This window comes from Anopheles cruzii, chromosome 3, assembly GCF_943734635.1.
Source record: "Anopheles cruzii chromosome 3, idAnoCruzAS_RS32_06, whole genome shotgun sequence".
NCBI lineage: Eukaryota > Metazoa > Arthropoda > Insecta > Diptera > Culicidae > Anopheles > Anopheles cruzii.
Genome location: NC_069145.1, coordinates 4,623,032 through 4,648,362, shown reverse-complemented (window position 1 = coordinate 4,648,362; position 25,331 = coordinate 4,623,032). Strand labels below are relative to the sequence as shown.

The 25,331-nt window shown below is 49.2% G+C and overlaps 1 protein-coding gene across 1 annotated transcript; it reads left to right on the top strand.

The window, feature by feature from the left end:
• Window positions 1–569: 569 nt before the first annotated feature.
• On the top strand, window positions 570–22,258 carry LOC128273372 (uncharacterized). The gene is made up of 4 exons (XM_053011317.1): window positions 570–1,096; window positions 13,694–13,842; window positions 20,803–20,883; window positions 21,584–22,258. The coding sequence occupies exons 1-4, from the start codon at window positions 1,033–1,035 to the stop codon at window positions 21,755–21,757; spliced, it is 468 nt and encodes a 155-aa protein (XP_052867277.1). The 5' UTR covers window positions 570–1,032; the 3' UTR covers window positions 21,758–22,258.
• Window positions 22,259–25,331: the final 3,073 nt, after the last annotated feature.

The window sequence follows — 25,331 nt, the reverse complement described above, 5'->3', positions numbered from 1 at the left end:
GGATTGGGAGAGCTTCGGTTCTGGGTTTTTATTTTGATTCTTGCCCACTTTTCAACGATGTTTGTGTGCGCGGCCCGCATCCACAAAGACCCACCATCGCGATCGGGTTACTCGCCACCGGGCCGGTCCACCCGGTCCCATAAATCATTTAGAATGATAAATTAACGCCTGTGATGGGGCACTCTTTCTAGCTGGGCTGGCTACGAAGATCGACTTTTCTCGCTCGAAGATCCCCACTAGGAGCTCACCCACCGGGTTCTTGACAGATTTTTCTTGATACTTACGAAACGAGAAACCCCGTGTTTGAAACCCCGTCATCGAGTTGTAAGGTGCATGGTCTTCTTTCGGATTTGCTTCTCCTTTCGCGGAGATAGAGAATCGTATCGCACGCACGCGAGTGTTCGTCGGTGTTATCGATCGCGTCCGGGACGAAATCGTGTTCTGGTTAGAGCATCGGAGTGGATCAATATCCGGAACCGGAGACGTACCAGAGTGTGGTGTGGTGATTTAGTTATAATTCTTCATTTTTTGCTACGTTTCCTCCAACAGCTGAAGTGATGATGAGTGTGATAGAGAAAGGCACGCAACGCAATCAAGAGGTCCAGTAAATTGCGGGTCCAGCCACAGTGAGTGCCGGTTTCAAATGCTCTCCGAGTTACGGGTGTCGTCCGAGCGTTTTCCGAGAAGTGCACAGTACACAAACCAGAAGGTGGAATAAACACGGTTGAAACGGTCGCCATATAAAAATAATCCGCCGTTCGAAGGCAAAAGTAGTGATGAGGAAGTGGCAGCAAAGGTGATGGTGTGGCAAGAGCGACTAACCGAGTGAACCGCGCGCTGTGGAAGTGTTGTAAGCCGGAAACGCAAAACGTAAGCTTCCGCGGTGCGCGTTGCGGCCATTCATCGACCAAATTATCCCGCGTCCTGGCCCGGCCTGGGCTGACCTGGCTCGGCACACCCCCTCAATCACCATCGTCCTCAATTACTGCAGCATTACTGCAGCTCCAGCGAGTCCAGCTGGGTCGTCACACCATGAATAGGAAGCTGCATCTGCTGGCCGCTGTGCCCCTGCTCAGCGTGCTGATGGGCTACGTAGGTAAGTACCGCGAATGGGCCGCTTTTTACCTCTCTTCACAGCACCGGATGGCGCCGAATGAATACCCGTGGGCCGATATTTTTACGCTCCGCTCACCGGCCCAGATATCGCCTCACGTTTAAGCGCTTCCATAGGGCGAACGGAAGCGCAATAATGTAGAAGAATGCAAGCCACTCCGAGTGAACACCGAGGTGTTGATGGAACGGTTTTAAAATGATTAATTGCTGTGCTTTGTTTGCGCGCTCACGCTTTGATGTCCCCGTCGGTAACGTCGGAGTGCCTCAAGTTTGATACAAACCAATCAAATCAATTGACGCGATTGAAGTGTCAGTGCTACGTAATTTAATTACCTTCGCCAAACGCTAAATAGGTTATTAATTGCCAGCGAGCATCAAGTTTACGCACACCACGCTAGCTGACTGACTTTTCCACCGGTGCCTTCACCCGGTACCGGTCACCGGTGAGTCCTTCGTTGATCGAGACTTGCGAATAACTTCCCGACCAACTTTGTCATCAGTGCCGGGGCTCGAAGTTTCGCAACCTCAAACTGGAACGACCGGAACGGTCAGCTTCTTGGAAACTCGCCAACTCGCCCGACACGCCGGGACACCAAAAACCCGATCAACAAATGTTTGCGATGCACTCGAAAAAGTCACCGGTATGCGGTTGGAGGACCTGCACATGGTCATCCGAGTCAATTACCATAGTTGGGTGCAAAAACCCTGCTTCCCCGGGCAAACACCGGCATCCTTTACCCGGTCTTAGCCTGGGAAGATAATTAATTTTACGTCACACGCGCGGCCACCCAAGACCGAATGCAAGTCGGGAAGCAGGAAAAAAGTTGTTGATATAGTTCCGAAGTCTGTTGCTCGCCCATGGCACAGCACATGGCAGTTCCTGTTCCAACATGTGCTGTGTTGGAACATGTGGTGGGAGCGGGCTGTATCACGGTGCAAGACGACATTATGCACTTGCTGGTTGAGTGAACCCGTAGGACCCGCACTTCGTGTGACGTGCAAATCATCACAACCGTCCCGCGTGCAGGGATAAAACCCCGCTGAGGACCCCGTAGACTTGCCTCACACACTGAGGTGCCGAGTCTGGAGGACCAATTTCATGCTTCACTTACATACGTTTAATCTACTCGTCTACTACTCGTCTACTAGCCCTGCGGGGCCAGGTTGGCTAGAAGTCAACCTTCTTCGGGCGGCCGACAAGAGGCTCTCGACTCGACTCGCTTCCCTTCCGCTTTTTATCCACCCGCCCGTGCTGCGGAGTTGGCCATATGGCACTCGGCGGGACCGTAAATGTTTTCACAAACGTGTTTGCCCCGCCAACCCGGCATCCGGTTCGGCCGGGCCCGGCCTGGTTGGCCGTTTGTTCTGCATACCGCGCGCACGCCACACTTTCTTAAGGAAACTTTCAAGGGCACTCATACTTCTCCTCGGGCTAGGGGTTCTGTTCCCTTTGGCCGGGGGGTTTCCTGGGCGTTCCTGGGGCGTTTACAGCTCGCTCTAAAGGGGCCACAGCGTGTGCCACACTTTGGAACGCAAACAGAAATGCTGATTGCCAACCGCACTCGACCGGCCGGAGAGTTCCGATCGAAGCTCCGATCTTAAACCTGAGATTTTACTGCACGCAGTCGCATTCTCACGTGCCGAAGCAGATAGGGCACACTCCGCAGGGAACTGAAGGAAGTTGAGTGGAGGCTGGCCCGGCGGGTTGGATGGATTCCATCAGCCCGGCTATGCTGTGGGCATTTTTCAAGTTCCGCCATAAACATTGTTGACAGCCACCTCCAAGTGTCATTGTGCTTTTTGTGCAACTCTCTCTCTCTCCCTCTGTGTTTCGACTCTTGGCGCCTCGAGAAACATTGCTTCCTTCCGCCTTTGGGGGGGGATGAAACAATTGCGGGGCCACTTGGCACCGGCACCGGCCGTGTTCTTTGCCGTGCTTGAACTTCGTGGAACTTAGCCTGGCGTGCTGGCTTTGCCAACGGCTCAACTAGCTGTTTTTTTTTTTGCTGTGTGCTGCACAATTGTTTTGGGCCGTACTTGAAGTTTACACCGTTTTTCTCCGTCGTCACTCGAATGGCCAGCTGAACCCACCCCCAACCAACCCAGCACAATCCGTCGTTGGCTATGCGCTTAAGAAGCTCTTTAGAATCCTTGCGTCCGTGCTCCGCCTTCTGGTGGAATTTCAATTAAAATGGATGCTAAATTCAACCACGGCGCGCCCGTTGGGCATGTGCGCCTGAAGTTTCCACGAAAACACCGGAGTTTTCCCTCCACCGATGTGCCGTGTTGATGAAAATGGAAATTCAATTTTCGATCGAAAATTATGCCGATTCCCTCGCGCGTTCCCACATTGCGTCTGTCCCGGGCGACAGTTACAGGTGGTGAGCCTCTGCATCCCTATCTACCTGATGACTGTGCCGATGTCGAATGGTTCGATGGTATGTGGAAAGTTCTCCCATTCGGGGCGACGCCAGTCTGTTGCTGGCAGCACTCCAAATTTCGAGAGACCTTTGGGACATTTGGCGTCAATGAGTTTGGATGGCTGGTATTTATTGCCTCTTGGTTCAGGAAAATTCTCTACTCTTTATTTCAATCGAACGTAGCTTTGAACTTTGTACTCTACACTCTCAATCGAGGAAATGTTGTTGCGACCACACTTGATAGATCCAGTTTTACATCCAGGATCCACAACCTCCAACACGAATTAGCGCCGGTCGACCATAAATGCACCAAACAAGCAAACGGTCGCCGCGATTGCTTCAATCGAACGTACGCAGCGAACATCATAATGGTTGGCATCCGATCCCATCAACATCCCACGGATGGAATCCGAACCATCGATTAGACAGTCGAAAAGCTTGGCGTACGTTCGTGGAAAGCCGCACTTGACAGTGCCGGCAATCGGAGATGAGCATAAATTATGCAAACATTTCGCCCGGCCTGCCGATTGCGCTTGAGGGTGGCAACGCCGTGCTTTTCCCAGAATTGGCCTGCTCATCAGCCATCTGACAACCGACTGACGGGATTTGTCCACAAGCTGTGGTGCAGTTCAAATGTTCGTCGCCACATCAAAGGCCCACAGTAGATGGCTGCTAGCTACAATAGTTGCCTTCCAATCCGAGGCAACCGATTAGCCAAACCGTCCCGAACGTTACCGAGCACATTAATCGGTAAAATTCAAGCTGAACTAACAACTCCTGGAAGTCGACGTCGGTGTGCTCTGATATACCTGGTCTAGAACTATAAATTCGGATTTTTTCATAAGTTAATTTCATTTTGAAGCAAACCAATTAGCCATCCAATTTCGGCTTCCTCGTAGGAAACGAAGTGCTATGCTAACTAAAGCAATCTTGCAAGCAAATGCGCAAGAAATAGCAATCTTGCTAATCAAGCAATCTTGAAGCAGTTTGGCGTTGCATCCAGGCGCATTGTCATGGAGCCAAGATACCGTACGGTGTCTTCTGGCTCATTTTGGTCATTTTTCGATCAATGAATTATTCAAATTAATCATTTGTTGTCATTAGCGATCTGAATCAACAGTTTCACCAGGTTTTAAGAGCTTGTGATACACTACACCTTTCTGTCCCATCAGAAATCCCTTTTATGGAGTTCTCCGACGCTCTTTGCTTGTTATGTCAAAATCGGCATTTTTTAATTTTTTAAACCACTTAAAGCGCTTCGATCTTCCAAAACCAAGCCTCAACAAGCATTTGATGCGATTCTGTAGCAGTTTTCTTCAAAAGGATGTCCGCATTTCGTACTTTTCAGACACAACTAAAACATGTTTTCACAGTTACCGACTAAAACATGTTTCTTTTTAAGTTGAAATCCTTTGCCCGATGTCAAAAAAAGGTAATGTTACCAAAACTAATGAAGAGAACAAAAGTGACAGCTAGAGCCATCTGTTTACATTACCCGGTTTTATACTTTAGAACCTCGTAAAGACCCTTTTTCACAATCAAACTTTATTTCAAAGTTGAATGGAAATTGCCCATTGGAAATGGGGCAAATTTTATTAAAGGCGTGAACAAATGCCTGTAGAGAAGTATCTCCATTCAGCCACTTAGCCATTGTATCATTTGAACCACGTACGAACCACGAAGGGATCAGTTGCGGATCCCATCAAATATCGGAAGCTACAGTCGCAGCTTGAGTCCTGACGATCTGCCAGGCCAGTAGAGCCACTCCGTCAATCCAGCGTGTCCCGTTCGCAATTCACAAGCGGGTCAGGGAGTTCGCAATGTTTCTGCATAATCGGTACCCCCAAAACTCCCAAACAACTACCTGGCCGGGCTGGGCTACGCTACGCGTTTCGCCCGATGCATTATTGCCAGACTTTTGGGCACGACTCGGCGGTAAGCCAAACGGCTCCCTCGGTCTTCCGTGACGCATTTCGGTGGCACGGTTGGCCGCGCGTAGAGCCGCGGTACGGGCTTGGCATAAAATTTGCATAAATTTCGGTGCAAAAATGCTAAGCGTTGTGTGCGCCCCGAGAAGCGCAATATTAAGGCACTTATTGCCTGTCTTTTCGTACTGTCAACAGACCCAGAACGAACGAGAGAGAGAGCGAGATCCTTCGTCAGATCCGTCTGCTCGGGGACGAGTCTGGGCGGAAGTAGCCTCGTGATACGTTTAATGAACAAAGTGCTCTCAAGCGTCGGCAGACACAAAGAAATCCCGCGGCGAACCCGAGTGTACTATGTTAGCGAACCGGGCCGGGCCTGGAAACTACTGCACTCGCTTATAATTGGTCCGGGCGAAAGCGGTACAACCGACCGACACACGACACACCGTTACCAGCGTCACTCCGGAATGGAATAATTTAGTTCCACGGATTTGCGTTTTATGCTTCGGTGTTTTATTTTTCGGTCGCCAAAGAGGGTGAGCGATAAAAACGCCATCCTCTCGGCTGTTGCGTGCCGTTCAAGGACGTCGATCCTGTGCCTGGGATAATGAAATTAATAGTCCTCGAAGCCGGCGCCATTTTCCGTTCGCCATGATGGCGCATACCGTGGTCTCGGCGAATGGGTGCGCATTCGCCGGTACATTAGCCCGGGACCCAGCTGTGGTGGTTGTTTCGTTTAAAACGCAAACAGGCATTAACCGCTGTGATATGATTAGATTAATATTGGCTGTGTGCCGGTTTTATTATTCGATTTCAGCGGCCGCATTTTCTGCGCCAAGACTATTTTTATTCTTGCGGACAAAAGGAAGTTTCTTACACGAGAGCGTCTCTTAGATACGTGAAGATGAATTTATGCGTGATCGGGCAGCTGCTGTGTCCTGGGGACCACCTGTTCGTCCGATTGCGAGTGATGGATTGCTGCCCGCCCGCAGGGACTTTTCTCATCCATCACGGCGCTGAATAGTCTTCGCTTGTGGCACTGTCTATCACCAACCAACCTGCAGAACAACAACAACCCAACAACTGATCAATAAACAGCGACACAACACCTTTCGACAACTTCCACACACAAAGCGCCGATGATGGATCGATGTTTTGGCTTTTGGCCGACCGTTCGGACACACAAACACACGTGCTGTGTACTCGGTAAAAGGGTCGCTTCCTGGCACCGAAAGTCACGCCCCTCCGACGTTCTAGCGTCCGAAAGGAAACCACCAGGGCCATGAAATCACCCGAAATCGATGACCAGTCAATGGCGTAGAATTGAATTTATTCGACCTTCTGCCTGTGACCATTGAGACCGCCCGACGGATGGGCGCCTAAGTGAAAGCCTCACCGAACGTTTCCATCCACTAATCTGAGAAAATGTTTGTCTTGCCAGTGACCCGTACCCCGGGGGCACCCTAAGAAACGTGCCTCGCGCTAGGCGCGGGCACAAAAAATCATTCAACCCCGACCTTTGGGCCCCAAATGAAAACTGACCCGGGAAGGTATTCCGGTGTGACCACCGGAAAATGATATGGATCAAGCTTTCACCACGCATCTGTGAGGGTTACGACAGTGAAGCGTGAATATCCTAGCCATTTGTCAACCTTGGTCGCCATGCGGCTTAATGGCCGTGTAATTATTGTAATACCTACCAGCGCGTTGCACCACAATTCTTCGCACCGGGCGGGCGTCGTAAGTCCTTAATGGTAGCCGCGCTCCCCCCCTTCATATGCGCGTATGTATGTGGCGGCCTTTCGAGTGTCACCCAATCCTCTTCCCCCGCGGGGGCGTTAGGCGCGGCGGTGCTGAAAGGTGCTCAAGTTACGACTCGCAATGCGCCATACGATGCCGGGATTTCGGCCTCGACCAGCTGCCGAGCTTTGCGAGCCCAAAGCCAAATGAAATATGCACGAACCACGGAGGCCACTCGCTGCCGTCGGGAGGTGCGATAAAGTCGGTGTTTTGTGTTCGCTGCGTCGCTCACCTGCGACAGCCCGGGCGCGCGGGCAACAATAAATAAACAAATATGTATAGTACGGTTAAATATTGATCATCGCGGTCCCAGGCAGGGGTGCGTCCACAAAGATTTGGCGAATGCTCCGACACTCCGACTCCGGAGTACTAGAACTCCGGCGCTGGCACGAAAGGATACGGACTTAAAAATAGCACACCGTAACCCGACACCGGTCGTAAAAGTGAACAATAAATGAGCTGAAGCGACTGTACCCGGGACTGGAAGCTGTGCGTTGTGGGTAGAACGTAAGGCACCAGCGAGATACTGTGTAACCCAGGACCAGGCTGGTCCAGGCTGGTCAACAAGTTTGGAGCTTTCAGAGGGCGCTGCTGCTAACCTAATTTTCTTTTGTGTTGGTACAGTCTCCATCTTAACACTTCCGACGTTCGTTTCAACAATGTTCTTCCAATCGCCTCCTAAGTTTTTTGGGATTTGTATCCTTTTGAATTCAATACGAAAATTCCAGGATGGCCCGTCGAAACTCGGGGTCTTCTTAGGGAGAGATCGGTTTTCTCTATCCCCAGTTGATGTGTGCCTATACTCGATTATTTGACTTCGATAATTTGCGGTTTTCAGTCACCAATGACTTTAACTGTCACCAGACTCGAACTGAGTCTTTAAAATCCCGCCTGGAGCTGATGTTGGACCAGGCGGACTTTGGATCCTCCAAAATAAAACGATCATATGAACGTATGTGAAGTTTCCTTCCAATCTGTCACTTCTAGTATCGTGTAGATATTGAATGTTTGTTTTTGGAAGGTATACAAGCAAAGGAAACCTATGAACGGATGTCGAAAGTAGATAAGGACTCTTCGCCTTCAGTTGGTAGAAAGATGGGTTGCTGAATTTAAGCGTGGTCGTACATGCCTTGAAGACGGTTCACGTCAAGGGTGTCCAAAAATAGCAACAATATCTGAAAATGTAGGATACCGTATTGGAAAATCCTCCAGTGGCTGGAAAAAGATAAAAACCCTGGGCAGTATCAGCAACATTTTGACTGAAGTATCGGGTTTCAGAAACTTCAGGCTCTAGACTGAAGTATTCAGTTTTTTTTTCATCATATGATGGGGCCATAACAGCTTTGGAAGCGTGTTTTGCAGCCCTTCCAGATTCTCCTCTTCAGGGATGGAATTCATAAATTGGAATTTCGTTAGAAGCAGTTGTTTTGATGTTCAGAGAGACCATACTGAATAATAAAGTGTATTTCAACCCATAAACTTGTGTTTCTCCAATCGATCCGCAAAACTTATTGAACTCCCCAGTCTTGTTGTAAAGCAGGTTCAATGTGCCAATCGACACTTGCTTACTTGTTTGCTGTTACAACATTGAAAGGGGCGGTTTGGCCGTAACCTTCCCACTGCCTGCTTTGGGATTACCTTCAAACGATGGCGCGGGCGATGGGCGATCCATTTTCTCCCTCTTTCCCTCTTTCATCTCTGATTGTTTCCTTTCTACTGTACCATACTAATCAACCGACCAACAGCAACACAACCTGCGCCCGATCCACCAGGGCCGGGGAAAACAATTGGTCGGGTGCTCTGTGCCGCGGCGAAAGCGATCAACATTTTCTAATTTCCGCAATGCCCACCGGGCAATTCTGGTCAGCAGCACCCCGGCCCCCGCTGGGCAACGCTTTCTTGAACATTCACTCAACAGCGTTCGCTGGCCCATACCACGCACCACCAGCCGCACTGTGGGCAAATCCTTTGGAGGACATCCTTTTCACGGCCCGGCGCGGCCCGTGTTTGCACGAGAGAGTCAAGCACCCTCCGCGTTGACACCGCAAATCCGCAACTGCGGCACTGCGCCACGATGCCGCGGGCCGTTGTGCTGTGCTTTTCATTCCATCCTTTCGCACTCACTTCCGTTCCGCCTCTCCGCCAGCGGGCCTCTCCCGGGTTGCTTCCGGTGTTGGAACAGTGTTTCGCTCTCCGCGTATGTTAAGAGCAACTGTGCTCTTGGTGCAGCGTGCAACACTACCGGCCACCAGGCGTCTCCATCGATCGACCGCTTCTCGGGTGGATAGGAAATTATAGGACAATGCCAGCCGCGCGGCCAACGACGGCGATGACGAGAATTGCCAGCCAGTTTTGTTGTGTTTCGCCGCCGGCACCGGTGTGAAATGGAACCATTTGTTTTGTCCTGCCACGCGTTCTACATTAGCCCGCGCGCATTAGTGTCCTGCGCGAAACGTTATGCAAACGGAACAATGACGAGTCGCCAGTCATCGGATCGGATAAGAAGACGTTTCAAGAGTGCTCATCGCGGTGCATAAAATAAATTCGGAGTTCGTTTGGGAAGTCTCCCAACTCAGCATCCCTTTTTTTTGTTGGCCATCCCAAGTCACAGTAACTTCTTTCACGTCAAATGATGTAGAATGATGGTCAAATTGTGCGGCTGCCCCTCAGCGGACGGCCGGCTTAGGGCAGCCATTGCGCGCTACAAATTCACCACAAATCACTTCCCTTTTGGTCGTCGGAAAACTTTGCAACATATTTCATCCGGATGATTTCGTGCAGCGTCCTAGGGGGACGCTCGCGGGACACCACCGCTTTCGACCAGAGTCCGTGATTCTTGGTGGAAAGAAACGGAAAGTTTCCGTCACAAAAAATAGACCCACAGTCAGAGACACATTTCGGCACTCCTTTGAAGGTTCCGTGTGGATCTGCTGTTTTTTTCTTTCTTACCGGGAACCCCCGTGCCGTGCACGGTGACAGGAAGGAGAGACATCAAACGGTTTTCAACTTTTCAGACGTCAAACGTCCGTCTCCCACGGCCATGAACGGCCATTTCTGCGACGACCTGTGATGGTTGGCAGATGCGAAACCATTCCCGCAGAACCACTGCATAGCACCGATAGAAGGAAGGATGCAACATGGAAATTGTTTAAAGACTGCATTGCCCTGCTACACTGTTGGGTCGAGTGCCGGGAAGTTCCGTTCGCATCCGCACGCCACACGGGGTCGTTGCTCAATATACGCGAGGAGAGCGTTTAGCATATGGGAGGAAAAGTACCCGGCCTAAAAGGGGAAAACAAGGTTTTTTGGGCAAAATTGGATTTATTCATCAACGTAATCTCCTTCAAGAGACAATCTCAATCGTTCCTTCGGTGCCCTAATATTTAAACACCACTTTTATAGAAGGATTTATCGATTTGCATTAAAGTAGACTGATGGGAGCCAAATCAGGCGAATATCGTAACCCTGGGAGCAAATCGAAGTTCAATTGATTGAATTCTTTGCATTTTCGGCCATCAAATGCTCCAATATTGCCATATAAAATATTCACTGTTGACAGTATTTCCCTTCCCAAGATAGTCGATTAATATGAGTACTACACGAAAAAGCGATGAATGCAATAAGACCAGCGCTATTTATGGGTTAGGCTCGACACTTTTCAGCCCACGTGTTGGGTGTGTGGCCTTTAAGACGCTACGGACGAATTTTGCTACATGATGCAGCAAAACTAGTTTGGTGCCGGTGATGACGTCATTATGTCCCCTGGGGGCTCTGTTTGCCGGGCCTCCCGGAAGAGCCTCGAACCGCTCCACTCAGCGCACCGTTCCTGAAGCACTCACCACTACGGTACGGGCACTCGTGAGCGCCGGGAAAACATCGGACGAGAGCCGCACGAGCGAGATCAAGTGGCCCCGACGTTTGGTACGGCGAACGAACTTTCCCAGGCGAGCCCTTCGGCTTTTGACCGTTTCGACGGACATTTCTGAGAAATCCTTTGCATACTTTCGAAACAATCAGCAAAAAAAGGGGTAGCATGGTAACAAATCTCATCATCCAAGTTATCCGTCTCGTATCGATGGCGGACACTTTCAATCAAATCAAAGCAATCTGGTGAACTCTGTCACAATCAATCGGATAACTTTTTTGCCACTTTTTCTTCCCACATGACCACGATTCGATTGGGTGAAACAGTGCCGGGGACTGATCAATAATTGATTACCTACGTGACCCTGGTTGAGCCCATGTTGAGCTGCGTCCATATTGCACTAACGTGTGCCCTCGCATTAAATTATTACAGAAATCGTTACGATACCACGTTTGCCGGTCGGCATTGATTGGACGGAAAGGCCGGGTTGTGAATTATCCTGAGTTCAAGTAACGGCAACGCAGCGTTCTTGCTCATGGCCGACGATGCTTAATTTGTTAAAACATGGATGACATTCATATTTTAAGAGGTCTAGTTCGCTGCTGCAATACTGACTTCGAAAAGCCCAACACTTGAAACACTCACATCGAGTACATATTGCGAAACACAAATCACGTTTCTATACCGTTATTAGTACCGTAACAGTGTCCCACAAATGCCTCTAATCGCCACCGATCGGTTGTTCTGTTCAATTATGCTGACGACGACAGACGACTTTTGGCACGGTCAGCACACAAAACCACCCCGCGATCGGCCAGTTCCGTCAGCAATCGGTTTTACGAATCACACACAATTATTTCGGCAGAGACTGACAGTTGAAACGGCACCATCAGCATCCCACACGCACGGTCCACAACGGTTGGCCTCAAGCAAACCGTCATAACCTCATAAACCCACCCGGTATGCTGTGTTTATCCCAACATGCCCGGATCGTTCAGACAACGGTTCGGCTTCACCACGGTGCTGTTCAGACAATTTTCTCAAACAAGATCGCACAGCGCCCGGGGCGCTTCCAGAAATACTCGCACTCGCAACGGGCAGACTCGGGCTGGCCAAAGCGAGTAATTAAATTCCCTGACATAACCACAGACAGTCCCACGAGTGGTTTTTTGAACCGGAGTTCCCGCACACACATCCGGATGTCGTTGTGGATCGTTTAAATTTATAACGTTCTTAGTAAAGCACTTACCTAAACCTTTAAAATACGATCTAAAATGTGTCAGACATTCGCTCACTCACGCCAGCCCAAATGGACTTTAATTTGTCACAATTTTAGTTGCTCTCACTGCCGTAATTAGTAGCGATGGGCCGTACGACAGCAAAGTACACTTAACGTTACAATCAAATGTAATGAAAATTGCCGCCATGTTGAGCTTCGAATGGCATACGTAAAGGATAATGATTGTACTGTATGTTACCAATCTGTTTCCGTTACTCCCTCGAGCGCCGCTTCCGCCGGGCCGCTTCGCCACAGCTGCACTGCACTGCTGACGCGGTGTCGCGCGGGATTTGGGCGCAGATTAATTGCAACCAATTTAGTTTGTTTTCGCAATTTATGATGCATTAAGCCTTTGACAAATGTTGCCCTCCGCGTGAGGGCTCCATTAAGTCAGCGCTACACCATCTCGGATCTCGCGATTCGTCTCCAAGCCACATTACTCACTGAAACATACACCACGCGCGTTCCGTCGTTGGTTGACGGGCTTGACATTTAACCCATTTGTTTCGTGTGCGGTGCGCAGTGAGGTTGCGGCGGGCGTTATGTCAGGCGGCAGTCAGGCGGCTACCATCGCTCATTACCGGGCTTGAAATCCCACACAAACTCAAGGCTTCAAGAGGCACAAGCAATGCTTCCAGCACCAGAAATGGCCGTACAGTAAGAACCGGTTCGTATTGCAGTTGCTCAACGGCCCGTTGTTCGCCCACCGGCAGCCGACAAAAGTTGTACATCCAACCACATCAACGTTAAGACTCGTTGTGCAGCTCGCAGTAACTGCTGTGCCCGTTTCCGTCTGCTGTAGTTGGTGCGAAGTGCAACATCACCGATTTGGTGCTTCCGAAGTTCACAGTTGCTGGCCCCGTTTTGTGAAGGCTTTCATTACATTCCGGTTGCTCCATGTAAGGAGCGTCTTTTGAAGGGTCACCTCCTTTCTGGGTGTATCAACATTATAACCAGAGCTGGACAGTCGGTCTACGAACGACTAGGAAGCGAATGTCTAAAGAAGCTGATTCACCGGAATTTGAATTTGGTTTGGTTTCCGAAGCAAGCCTAGGATAATGACAAGCCTAGGTTAATCGTAAGTGGAACCATAGGCATAAAAACTGACGTCCTGGTCTAATGGATAAAAGTCAGATTCAATTAGTAACGCTCGACAACCCTCGATAACCTCTTCAGTAATTTGTTACCAAATTCCCGTACCAATTTCGATCGATCGATGATTTAAAATGATTTAAGCAAACCTGCTCATTGCCAACGCGTATCTTATGTGCCTCTCGTGTTCTCGTTGCAGCTAGTTTGGAAGAGGACTGTCTCGACTTCCAGGGGAACTCGGTCGCGCACGGTCTACTCTATGTACCTGGGCCGGGTGTGTGCAGTCTGTGCGTGTGCTACCACTCGGAGCCGCTGTGGTGCAAAGCAATCTACTGTGATCCACCTTATGTAAGTATCGGGCCCCAGTTGTAACCAAGTTCTTCAAGTTGTCACTCCATATTTTAAATTTATCATGAAACGAATATTTTGGGGCCAAACTCCACTGTTAATGAACTAATCAATATGTTTTAAAATCAAATAGGAATAAAACCCTTGACGCTAGATGATTAGCAGCTTTCATATTTAAACCGACATTACATTGCCATTTGTCTAATTTTCAAAAAGCACCCGTTTCGCCCTCATTTGATTTTATACCGCTTAATTACAGCAGCTGCATTAAATGTTTTTCTTTTCCGATAAAAGCTGCAATTGAAAAATGCATTCGAAGCCGGCACTTTTCGTGCTAACCCCCTCAATGAAACCGGCATTTTCCACACAACCACGCTAATTGAAAACAAACATTTTCCGGCTCCGGATGCAATCGAACGAATGTGGGTTTTTTACGTCCGAACGTTCTGCGTTCGGAGCGGTGCATAATTTACCGCCCAATGCAACGGACAGAAGCAATCGAATCCAATGTCGGATGAAAATAAATTTACAATGGATGGCCCCTACGTGGCACGGTTCGAACGCAACCCAGAGAGAGAGAGAAAAGAGGATCTCGATTTGCATATTTTTTACACATTGCACTCCGTGCGCGACTCTCCGTGGAGGGTAAACATCCACTTCGAGTGTGGATGTTGCCGTTTTATTAATTCTGTTGCTCTGCGCCACCATGCATGGGCGGGTTTCGAGAACAATCAAAACTATTTATCGTGGTGTAAACAGTGGCACTTCAAAGTAGCGTTTCAAATGAGCCAAACCGGAATAAGGATACGGGGAACCGTTTGGACCAAAGGGACGCATCGAACGAAAGTATTGCATCCGGCATAAGCGGTAGAAAGCGTCACAACATTTTTGTCTCTAAAAGTATTGCTCGCCTGGATCACAAACTGATCATCCTCGGATCAACCTCACTGTTTTGGCGACAAAAGAAAAAATACGAATTTGTATCCGTGAGCCCGTCCTCGTGGGTCTCACTAGTCGCTCAAAAACTTGTATTTCTTTCCGCCTTTACCTCTTCGTGGTCGTCATCGAAAAGACTCGTTCATTCGATCTATCTTTCTGACGTGTCCCTGATTTTGATTACAGGGTTGAGCGTCCTTGTTTCGTCTATACTCCTGATCGAGTTCTCGTGGTATGTTTGTTCTAGCTGTTCCTAACACTCACCTTTAAATAGCTTTCATTTAATGGATGGATGGCTTAGTAAATTTGATCTATTATAGAGAATTTTAATCAAATCTTCGTAATAGACAGAAACCCGGCTGCTGGTTCGATAAGAATGCACAAGAAACGACAAAGTTCGACCAAGTTTGACAGCTAAGCTGCGGCACGGTTACCGGTTCAAGCGTTGTACGTGTGTCCAAAGCGTTCCCCGAACACGGAGGCTACGACGGATTTGAGCAACTTCTGCGATTGCAGCAGCCATTGAAATGCGATGGTAATGGGTTTGAAGTGTATGTAAACCACAACCGGTGATTGCCGCCGTGAAGACGGTTGAGTTTGTCCAATCGATGGCACGACGGGAGTTGCGGGTTGCGGTTACTGCGTTCGTTCCTGTGACTACTATCTTCGTACGACGGGCTTTTATATCCGTTTCCTTTTCACAGGGTGTACATACCGGCCAGTGACATGGAAGGAGCTCAGACATGGACGGCTTTGATCGTGAATTCTCTTTTATGTCCCTGTCAGCACCGTTCCAGTTCCACAGCACCGAGTGACAAGCGTCGCCTGGACAGGTGGAGGCCATTGACGAATCATAAACAGAGTCTTCCGTTATAATCGATAACCAAGGGGCTGAACCGGGTACTTACCTTGCGGTGGTGCATCAGGTAAAAATACGGTCGGCCGAATGAGCCGTGGCGTGTGTTTAATGGAGGCGCCTGGTCCTCTTTAATAAAGTCCTAAAGGTGGTGCAATTTTCACAAAATCATACCACTTTAATCACTGACTCCCAGCTCACGAACCAAACGACAACATGTTATGATAGAAAAAAAAACCTGTATGCTTTGCGTGCAACAGTCAACGGTTGCTATGGTTTGTGCCAATGTTTCGTCTTCATCTCAACTTCGAACTCGAGCGGACGATAAACATAGTAGCCCGAGTCCCGTAGCGGAGTCCCGGATGGCTGAAGTTGTTGTTTGCCGGGCGAATTATGTAGAATGTTGCAATTTAGTTTTGTTTCCTGCTTCCCATCATGCAACAGCACCCGTTACAACTTCCACTTCACGGTAACTACATCGAGCAACAGAGCACATATTTTAATTGCTGTGAAACCCTCTAGATGGATGAAAAGTACTGAACTCTTGCTGACATTTGCATATGCGTCATCAAATATGTGCTTCAGGTTAATTTCGAAGATGGGAAAAAATATTTCTGAATTTCCCCAATCGACTCATCCCAACTGCCACCGAGACTGTCAACATGTAAATGGCATCATTAAAAGTTTCACCATGCTTTGGTGCGATGGCGGTTGAAAAGCTTCCTAATGAGCGGGCAGGACTTACAAAATATTACAAACAAGAATAAGCTGAACCAAGGTCATTATGAGGTCGACACCAATCAGCTCCCCACACCCGGATTCGGTTGCGGTGGCGAATTCTATAGCATTTGCCACCTATTATACTACACAATAAAGTTAATCAATTAGCACGATGCGACTCGTCCTCCGTTGGTCGTCCACCGTGTAACCTTTGTGCTTAATAAAGTAGACTCAACTCCTGCTCTGCGTGATCTACCGTTTAAAGTCAATATTCAAAATGTTGGCAGCAGTGGATAAGAATATCGTCACCGCCATCGCCCATTGTCATTCGGGAGCAATCGATGAGGGACGCGTCTTCATCGTCTTGCGCTTTTGCGCTTCTCTAAGCCGCTCCTCCGCGGATCTCGAACTTTGAGTTCGAAAAACCTTGTGGCCACGTGGTTCAACAAAGTATGTCCCGGGCTGAGTAAAAGGAACTTTCGAGGTTTGAATTTTATGAGCACGCTAATTGAGGGAATCTAATTAAAAAGTTTCCAGATCGCTGTTACGCCGGAGTTCGGGCTCGACGGTAGAGACGGTGACGGTGCGAGGGTGTAGAATTAGTGCTCCGATAGGACAGATTTCACTCACAACCCGGATATTAACTTCGCAAAAGAAGGCATTCGTGTTTTATAGTAGTATTATAAATTCAAATCAACGCGTTCGCCCAGAGCGCTTCAGATTAATCATTTTTCCTACGATTTCTTGTGCGATTAATGTTCGAACAAATATTTCTAGACCAATTATTAGTCTAAGGTTTCACTTCGTTTGAACTTCAGTACCGCTGAATGCCAAAAATGTCAAATAGCTTCCAGCAAATCGGCACAGTGTACACATATTTTTGACCTCCCCCCAGTTATGTTTCACTATCAACGACGACATGCGGCCTCTCTCTTTGGACGGAAACGGCGCACAAGAATGGAGCGTGGTAAGATGTTTGCCTCAAGGGAATCTGGCACGTTCTGCCCGCACGGGACGAAGAATGCTTTCGGAAGATGTGTCAGAGTTTCGGAGATATTGATGGCAGTCACCGCCGTTCGGCGATGGCATTTGTCTTGTTTCGTTTAAAACTTATGGCGAAGCACGGAACTGCTTCGGGGAATGGCAACTGTACGTGGTGTAAGTGAGCGTGAAGCTTCAAATTCTTTACACGATGGAAGCAACATTCCTGTTCCCGCAGCTATAAACAATGTTTACAATTGTTCCCCAGCACGATGCTTTCATTGCTCCCGATCTTGCCAATGTCTAGCCGATATTGTGCACCATCCGAATCGGTTGGTGTTAGTATCGCCGCGTTATGTGTTTTATCGATTTCCAGCTGAGCAGAAAATGGAATGGCATCGATGGCGAGGGCGAAAACATTCAATGAAGGAACGCGCCGCATTGCATTCTTCTACAGCGTTGAACCATTGGAACCATTTTGCTTTCTCGTTTACCTTTTTGAAACAGAAATTGTTTCAACTCTTTTCGATTCCGTTTGAATCCATCAAACAAGTAACGTAGGTTCGCCATTAATTGACGCTGCACTCCATTCCCAATTTTTTTTTGTTTTAAAAAATTGAATGTGTCCTACAACAGCCCAGCGATTGCGTGTTGGTGTACATGAAAAGGATTATACCCTCCGTGGGATGCTTGTAGTCGAAGCGACTACAGTAGCAGCACCCCCGTCGCACCGTGCTCAGTTTGGTCGAACGGAAGTGTTCCGATCAGGCGAACACGTGGTCTCAACAGTAATTAACGCTCCCGACATCGTTCGGCTCCAGCGTGGCTGGGCCAGTGGCGATAATTATCACGATGATAAATGAGACCAAAGGCTGCCTGGTGCCTGCCGAAGGACACCGAACCGGAACCGTAGTCTGGTGTCCGGATCGTGATGCTTCGTCGTAAGCAGCAGCAGCACCAGCAGCCGGATGCAGCCGTTGCAATGCTCTGACGCGCGCGTTGATGAAAAATAACGAACGCTCTGTCATGCCCGAGCTGGGCGATTTTCAGAAGCAATTTAACAATAATTAAGCGGATGCATGCATATCCGATTCACGCCGGTAACGGTGATGGCACGTAGCACATTTTATGCTATTATTATTTTCACTTTTTCCAGCAGCAGCAGCTGCTGAAGCCATAGTCTCGCTCTTGCCAGTCATCAGATGTCATCAGCAGTTTATTCTTTTCTCTGGCATCACATCAGAAAAGCGGGAAAGATGCTTCCTTTTCTAACCCTAAGATGACTGTAATAAAAAAATACTACCTTTCAAAGAATGTATTTATTTCCCACTCAGCAGTAACAGGGGTAACGTTATCTCGTTTTGCTTAATTATGTACCTATCAGTTGGACCTAATCTCCCGACAAGGCGAATGCTAACGAATTGCGGAAAGCTAGTAACTGACAGGAATTCCATTCCCATCCGCTCCGGAACTGCTTTCGGTGGCTCACGAACTTTCTTTCTATTTGTGAGCATCTTTTCTTCACTCGGAACCTCGGGTGTGGGGATCTGCCACGCCGGGGTCATCATCAAGATTAACACCAGCGGCGAATAATGAAGACTCCTGAATAGATTTCGAGTTCGAATGAATTGGCAATTACCTTTAATAAGATTGCTCGAGGCTAAAAATATCGTTCAGCGATGGAGAATGCATGGCATCTTCCGTGCCAAACTGGGTCAGGCCAGGTTAGATAGGGGCCTATGTACTTAACACCGACGAACGACGAGCTCGTACCGTTCCATGAGCACGAGGAAGGCAAAGTTGATATTCTCCAACCGATGGAAGGATCATGAGATGGTATTTGTAATTGTGCACCGCAAGTCAACAGAACAATCGCAAGGTAGGATAGAAGCATACGAAACCTTAGGAAAACCTTAAAGCCCCGTAACCCGTGCTGTGTAAAACAACAAAACCGTTGTTATCAACGACACAGACTCACAGATTCGAAGAAGTATGAATCTTTGTTCAATCAGGAGATACAACATCCTACAGCGTTCCGTACAGCACGAAAAGCAATCAGCAATCTTTTCCACCAAAAATATAAAGCCTAACGGATGCTATTCCTGAATATTCTCAGCTTACCTTTGTTTTCAAGGACTTCGGTTTGCCTTCTGAGAACACGGTCGCTTGACGACAAACGCAGTGGGTCGCAACAGAAAGTGATACTCCGGTGTAGTATCCTTTTCTTTTGCAGTACGCGCGATCACAACGAATCCCGGAGGAAAATCGAGGAAAATTCGGCATACATAGTAGGTCATTAATGTTCAGCCTAACAGAGAGATCGTAGAAGTGAGCATCGTTAAGGATAACAATGTTCAAACAACAACTTTCTGTACCATATTTTGACGAGCACACTTCAGGGACGCAAAATTACTTCTGTTCCGCAGCAGCAGCAGCAGCAGCGCAGGAAGCTCGCTCAATCAGTAAATGTACCACTCCACCGTGCACTTTCGTGGGCACTAGAAAAATACTCGCCCAAGGGAATATGCAAACATTACATCGGAAACCGTTTCATATAAATTAGTGGCCCGGTTCGGAGCGGGCACCGGTTTCGGTGCCTCCCCGATGGCACTCCTGTGCAACGGTGGCAAATCGAATAACGACGACCGCGGAATATTTTTCCTACACTCACCCAGCATCCTACACTGCCCTGACCCCAGTCCGGGTTTGTCGAAGGAAAACAATTCCAGCTTCGCTTCGGACAAGGCTAAATATCTCGGGGCGTAACCATCCGACGAGGAACCGTCGGAACCCACTCAACCTCATCCAGCGGGGCCACTATAAATCCACGGAGCCCACTGCATGCAAATGCAATTTTCCCGACCGACGACCTAGGACCGGCGGCCTGCACCGGGTCCATCGATCCCTGGCCCGCGATCCAAACGCGGGCCAAACCGAGCGAGTAAACAAACTCTCGACCCGACTCTCGCTTCTTCGTCCCGTTACTCAATTACCGTGCCACGACTTACGGGAAATCGTTCCCGAACAACCGGAAGTCGTTCAGTGTCGGCCGTCGGTTTGTCCAACCCGGTTAACGGGTGCACCTGACGAATCGGCCCGGCTGTAGCAGCGAATGCGGGCAATTAATGTTAATCAAATTTCTTGCCACTCATATTTTGCCTTCGCGTGATTCGCATTCGGAGAGCAGATTATTTACCGTGGCCCCATTGGCCGCTCAATGTTCTGGAAATCTGTTCGGGAAAACAGAGATCGAGTTCTTCGGGGTGGAAAAATGTGTAAAGAGCGAATGCCGTTATTAATATTAATTTGGCCAAGAAGTTTTGAAGAACAACATTTACTTTGGCCACCACTAGCGCCGGATGGTGCTCATCGTTGAGAGGCCGATTCGGGGTTAACGAGTTCGAGATCGATTGAAAAGTGTTAAGAGGGTTTGAATTAAGTTTCTGTTTCTCTCTTCTCTCTTTCAGTTCTGTAAAAAATTTCGCGTAGGTGAGCGATGCTGTGAATTTGAATGCCTAGATCCGCCCGGAGAAGACGAAATGTATCAGGTAGGTACTATACTGACGTGGTTGCCACTTACGACTTACGAGGGCTTTTTATTTAATCCTTCGGTACTGGAGTTGGGTAGTTCGTTCGCCGGTCGTTCGGGTTTTTGCCGTTACATGTGATCCACTAAAACGATTACAACATTCCGTGGTGCAGAACATTATGCTATATTACGGTCGCCAGTGCTGAAGTTCAGAACCGAGCCGATAGACGCTGGGCGGTCCGATCTGTTGCATATTGCAGAGGCAAGTCTTTGGAAAGCTTTTCTCAGAAAAATTACTGAAATGGTAGAAACCAGCACCAGTTGAGTTCTCATTAAAATGGGATCCTCTAGTCAACCTGATCAAGCTGGTCACAGCAACAACGGGAGAGATTACCGAACAGTCCTTTTAGTAGATGAACCCACATTCTGTCGCCTTCGTTTTAAAGGTTCCGGAATCAACTGCACCGGAACCGAATAGCTCGCTTAAGTAATTTGGCTCACTATTTTGCGGTTTCTTCTGCGAATACTGCACTCGCAACTCGCACTTGGGTAGCTAATTCGTTCACCTTGTCTAGCCCACGGTGTCCTCCGTGGCACCAGCTGCAGAATCGTTCTTCTTGCGTGTCGGACCTCGCTTTGATCCTTCGTCAGCGATACAGCGTGTCCTTTCGTTGAATTTCCTGTAATTGTTTGCCATTCTCTCTCTCTCTATTTCACAGGCTCGGCTCCGGAAGCGCGCGGAGATACTGGCCGGAAACGGAGCAGCACCCCAGCTGTTGCGGCTGTCCGGCGAGGCTCTTGGGATTCCGGTGAGCCGAACCTCCGCCGGCATGCTGCTACTGGTGGCGTTAGCTAATAGCGTTACGCAAAGGCTGCTGCTGCTCCCGTCATAGCTTTACTGAAAGTACTTTGCCCTCGGTTCGGCTTCATAACGAATTTTGTTACGAATTAGAGCAGCCGCCGGCGCTGGGCCGGCGAATAGGCTAGCAGCATCGGGTCGCTTGTGACGCAGAGTGACGACGTTATAGAATATTCAATGAGCGAACGGTAAAGGTAGAGAAATGGTTCCGGAGAGGAGCCCCGAAGCCCGAGACCCGAAGGTCTCGGTCGGAGCGGCTCAACGGACGCGCGTAACAATTTTTCAAATGCCCCGCGGTTCCGGAGGACCGAGTAACGGTTGCACGGTGTGAAGCAGTTTTTAGAGAGACAGAGAAAGAGAGACGAAGAAACAGTTCTCCTAAATCGTGATTACTAAAATGCTAAACTTTAAATATTTAAGAAAACTAATTGAACAAATGATTCAAATGAAAGAAAAACACAAGCAAAACCAAAGGTTGCAACGAGATTACTACAATTAAGAAGACAGTGCGGCAGACGGCTTAGTCAGTAGTCAAAATAGAGTTTAAAGTACGCCGATGAAGCAATGCATTCAACGATAATAAATGATAACACAGAAAAGGTACCAACCACAAACTACAGCTACCCAGCAAGCGAATCCAGCCACAATTAACGCAGTCTATTCAGAACCTTAACAGTTTGCTTACCGATTTAAATCTACTTTTCTCTAGCCAACGCTAACTAGCGACCAGACTAGTAAGGGCAGTAGCTAGTGAGCTAGTGACCAACTGCGCCAGTGTTTTGAAGCCGTCAAATTAAGATGAAACCCTGTTTCTACTACCCCTAGAACTATTGTCGCATCACACCGCTCAGTAGACTTTTTCCGCCCAAAAACGGAAGCAAATTTTATAAGCATCACATTTTCCACCAAACCCCGTCAGCATAGAGACCGATTAATGTTGCTTTTCGAGTTAATCGCACGGCGTACGGACGAGGGTCGTAACATTGGCGGCGCCATTGTGGCCAAGATACGCCCCGCCAATCGTCGCCAGCCGTCGGTTTGGTCGTTGGAACTTTCTGACGATTGCTGTGCCAACTATCGAGGCGAGTCAATCGAAGCGATGGTTTGGTCCTCGAGCTTGACCCCTTGGCACTGCTGCCAACGTTTCGCCCAGAAGCTGATGGACAAAATCAACATCGAATCCGGAAGTTTGAATTGCATAGCCAAAAACTCATCTTGACCAGCGGCCTCGAAAGTGCGAAAATTTAATTTAAATGCCACGCTCGTCAATCGCAGGCTTTCCGCAGGGGGTTCCCATTGCAGGAAGCAGTAGCTGAAGCCTTGAGCAAACTTATCGATCCTCGTACAAGTTCCGTTTGGTGGGTACACCCATTGACCCGTTTTTCGCTCATGGAACGCGCCGAAAACGAACCATTCCGGTCTTCTGTTAAAGTTCTGCTTTCTGCAACATCTCGGAGAGCGAGAGAGAGAGACAGAGAGAGAAAGAGAGGTAGAGATAAGCTACTTAATCTAGGACCTAGAGGCCACGTTTTCCAACTGACCTGGCCCGTAAAGGTCTTCCAGGCCGGGTCGATCAAGTATTCCGTCCGTAGTTATCCGACCGACTCCAACACCCGTGGCCTACCCGTTGGCAGTCGGCCCAAAAGCCTGTCCTCCCCGCCGGTTGTTGGCCAGTCATTCGTTCGCCGGTGCCGGTCCTTAATTCGGAACTCTTGCCCAGCCGTGGGCCGGTCGGGTAGCCACAATCCTTGCACCGGAAAGCAACTTGAAGCAGTGGCCAGCACGCACACACTCTTGCCGTGTTCAGATCGATTGCGCCACAACGTTGGCTGGCACAGGAAACTGATTGTGTCCGGTTTGTAGGTGTTTGGGTAGGGATTTTGGTTCTTCTCGAAATGTTCTTGTTCAGTTCCTGGTGCCATGTGTGTCACCGGAAAGGAACTATGCTTCAACATCAACAAAAATCCTCGCCAGCTTCGAACAGACCCATCCCGTCGGTCTCTCGACGGACAGAGTTGCGGCGAGTCCGCGAACCGGCTGTCATCACCCAAAACCGGGGCGTATCGAGGGCGTACTGGAAGCGTGAAAGATTTCGCCCTCGAAACACATGTTTCATCCTTTTTGAATGTCCACGCCAACGCCGCCGCCGGTGACAAGTATCACCTGAGCATCACGGAAGCACGGAAAAGCAACGCACCATAATCGCCCACCATCGAATCGCCGACGTTTTGGCCAACGGCAAAAAGCAATTCCGACGAAAAGGACGGGCAACCAAATAACGTCGCGACTCGTTAGGCGATCCATTCACGGGCCGACACTTTCAAGGACATCGCAGCGAAACGTTCACTCTTGGCGCACTCGGTGCAAAAAGGGCCACTCGGGAGCCACCGAAATCCGGTAGGACCGTTTTTCCCAACTGCACCCGATCCATGCCGGGTGCCCTTTTGGCCCATTCGTGCAGAAAATCATTTTAATTTGTCGCTTCGTTACTGGAAATCGCCAATCGGAGCGAACGGCCAGAACCCTAGTTCTGGGGTCCTTAAAGTCCGACCGACGGATACTTTGGTTCGCTTTAACCGGAACCATTTGTTCGGGGGAAAATAAAGTAAAACAACAAACGCCACGGCGGCGGTTCGTTATTTGTGATCAAAAGATACATTCTCGAGCTATCCGACGTTCGGAACGCGGAACGGTTCTCACCGGTCCGTCTGCTAGAGCCTGTTAAAGGCACAATCGGGACGGTGCACGGGACGCCGGCTAACGACGGCGACTCGGAAACGGCAAAACGGCGTCCTCTGTGCTCGTTCGGAAAGCTGTTCTCCAAACTAATGGCCTAAGAATTCTGGCATTTCAGGCGACCAAGGGCCGGGAAATCCTTTCCAGAGGCCCTGTTTAGCGCCACTCTCGCCAGGAACCCGATTTTTCAGGAAGTCGAAAAATTTTCGCGACTTTGCGACATGCGACTCCGCAGCACACGCGACACTCTGGCGTCTGGCGCGTTCGGTTTTTAGAAACAATAATCAAACAATCCGTCGGAGCCCCCCGTGTCTCTGTGTGTTCCTTCGTGGCAGCAAGCGAAAACGAAAATGGATAGCAACCGCTTCCGGTTGCGGGGCGTGCTACGAAGACAAGTGAAATCTCGGGCCATTAGGAAGTGAGCGAAAAATCGATCAAGCTCAAGGCAGACTCCAGGCTCCGACAGGCGTTCTAGCGAGCGCTCGGTCCCGTCGACTGGTCGACTGATTTTGGAATCGATTCGCCCCCCCCCCCGAAACCACAGGCCAGTCGCCAGTCGGATCGCCAGTGACCCCCGGAAGTGGTACGGGGCCTTTCCTAATGCCTTTCACCTGACCCTGTCCGGTTTCGGTTTTGTGTGGGTTTCGGAGCTATCTTTCGAAAAAGGGTTCTGGTGGCCGGAAAATTCGGCCACGCTTCCTGCCAAAATCGATGGCGATCTCGCGGACGAGAAAGTTCGTTGGCGCCCGCTAGGAGCCGGACAGCGGTTTACTCGGAATACTCCGGAGGGAGACAGTGTCGAAGTTCCAGGCGCGCTGTTCTGTCGGCATCCACTTTTGGCAGGGACGATGTTGAGAAAACAAGTTTCGCCC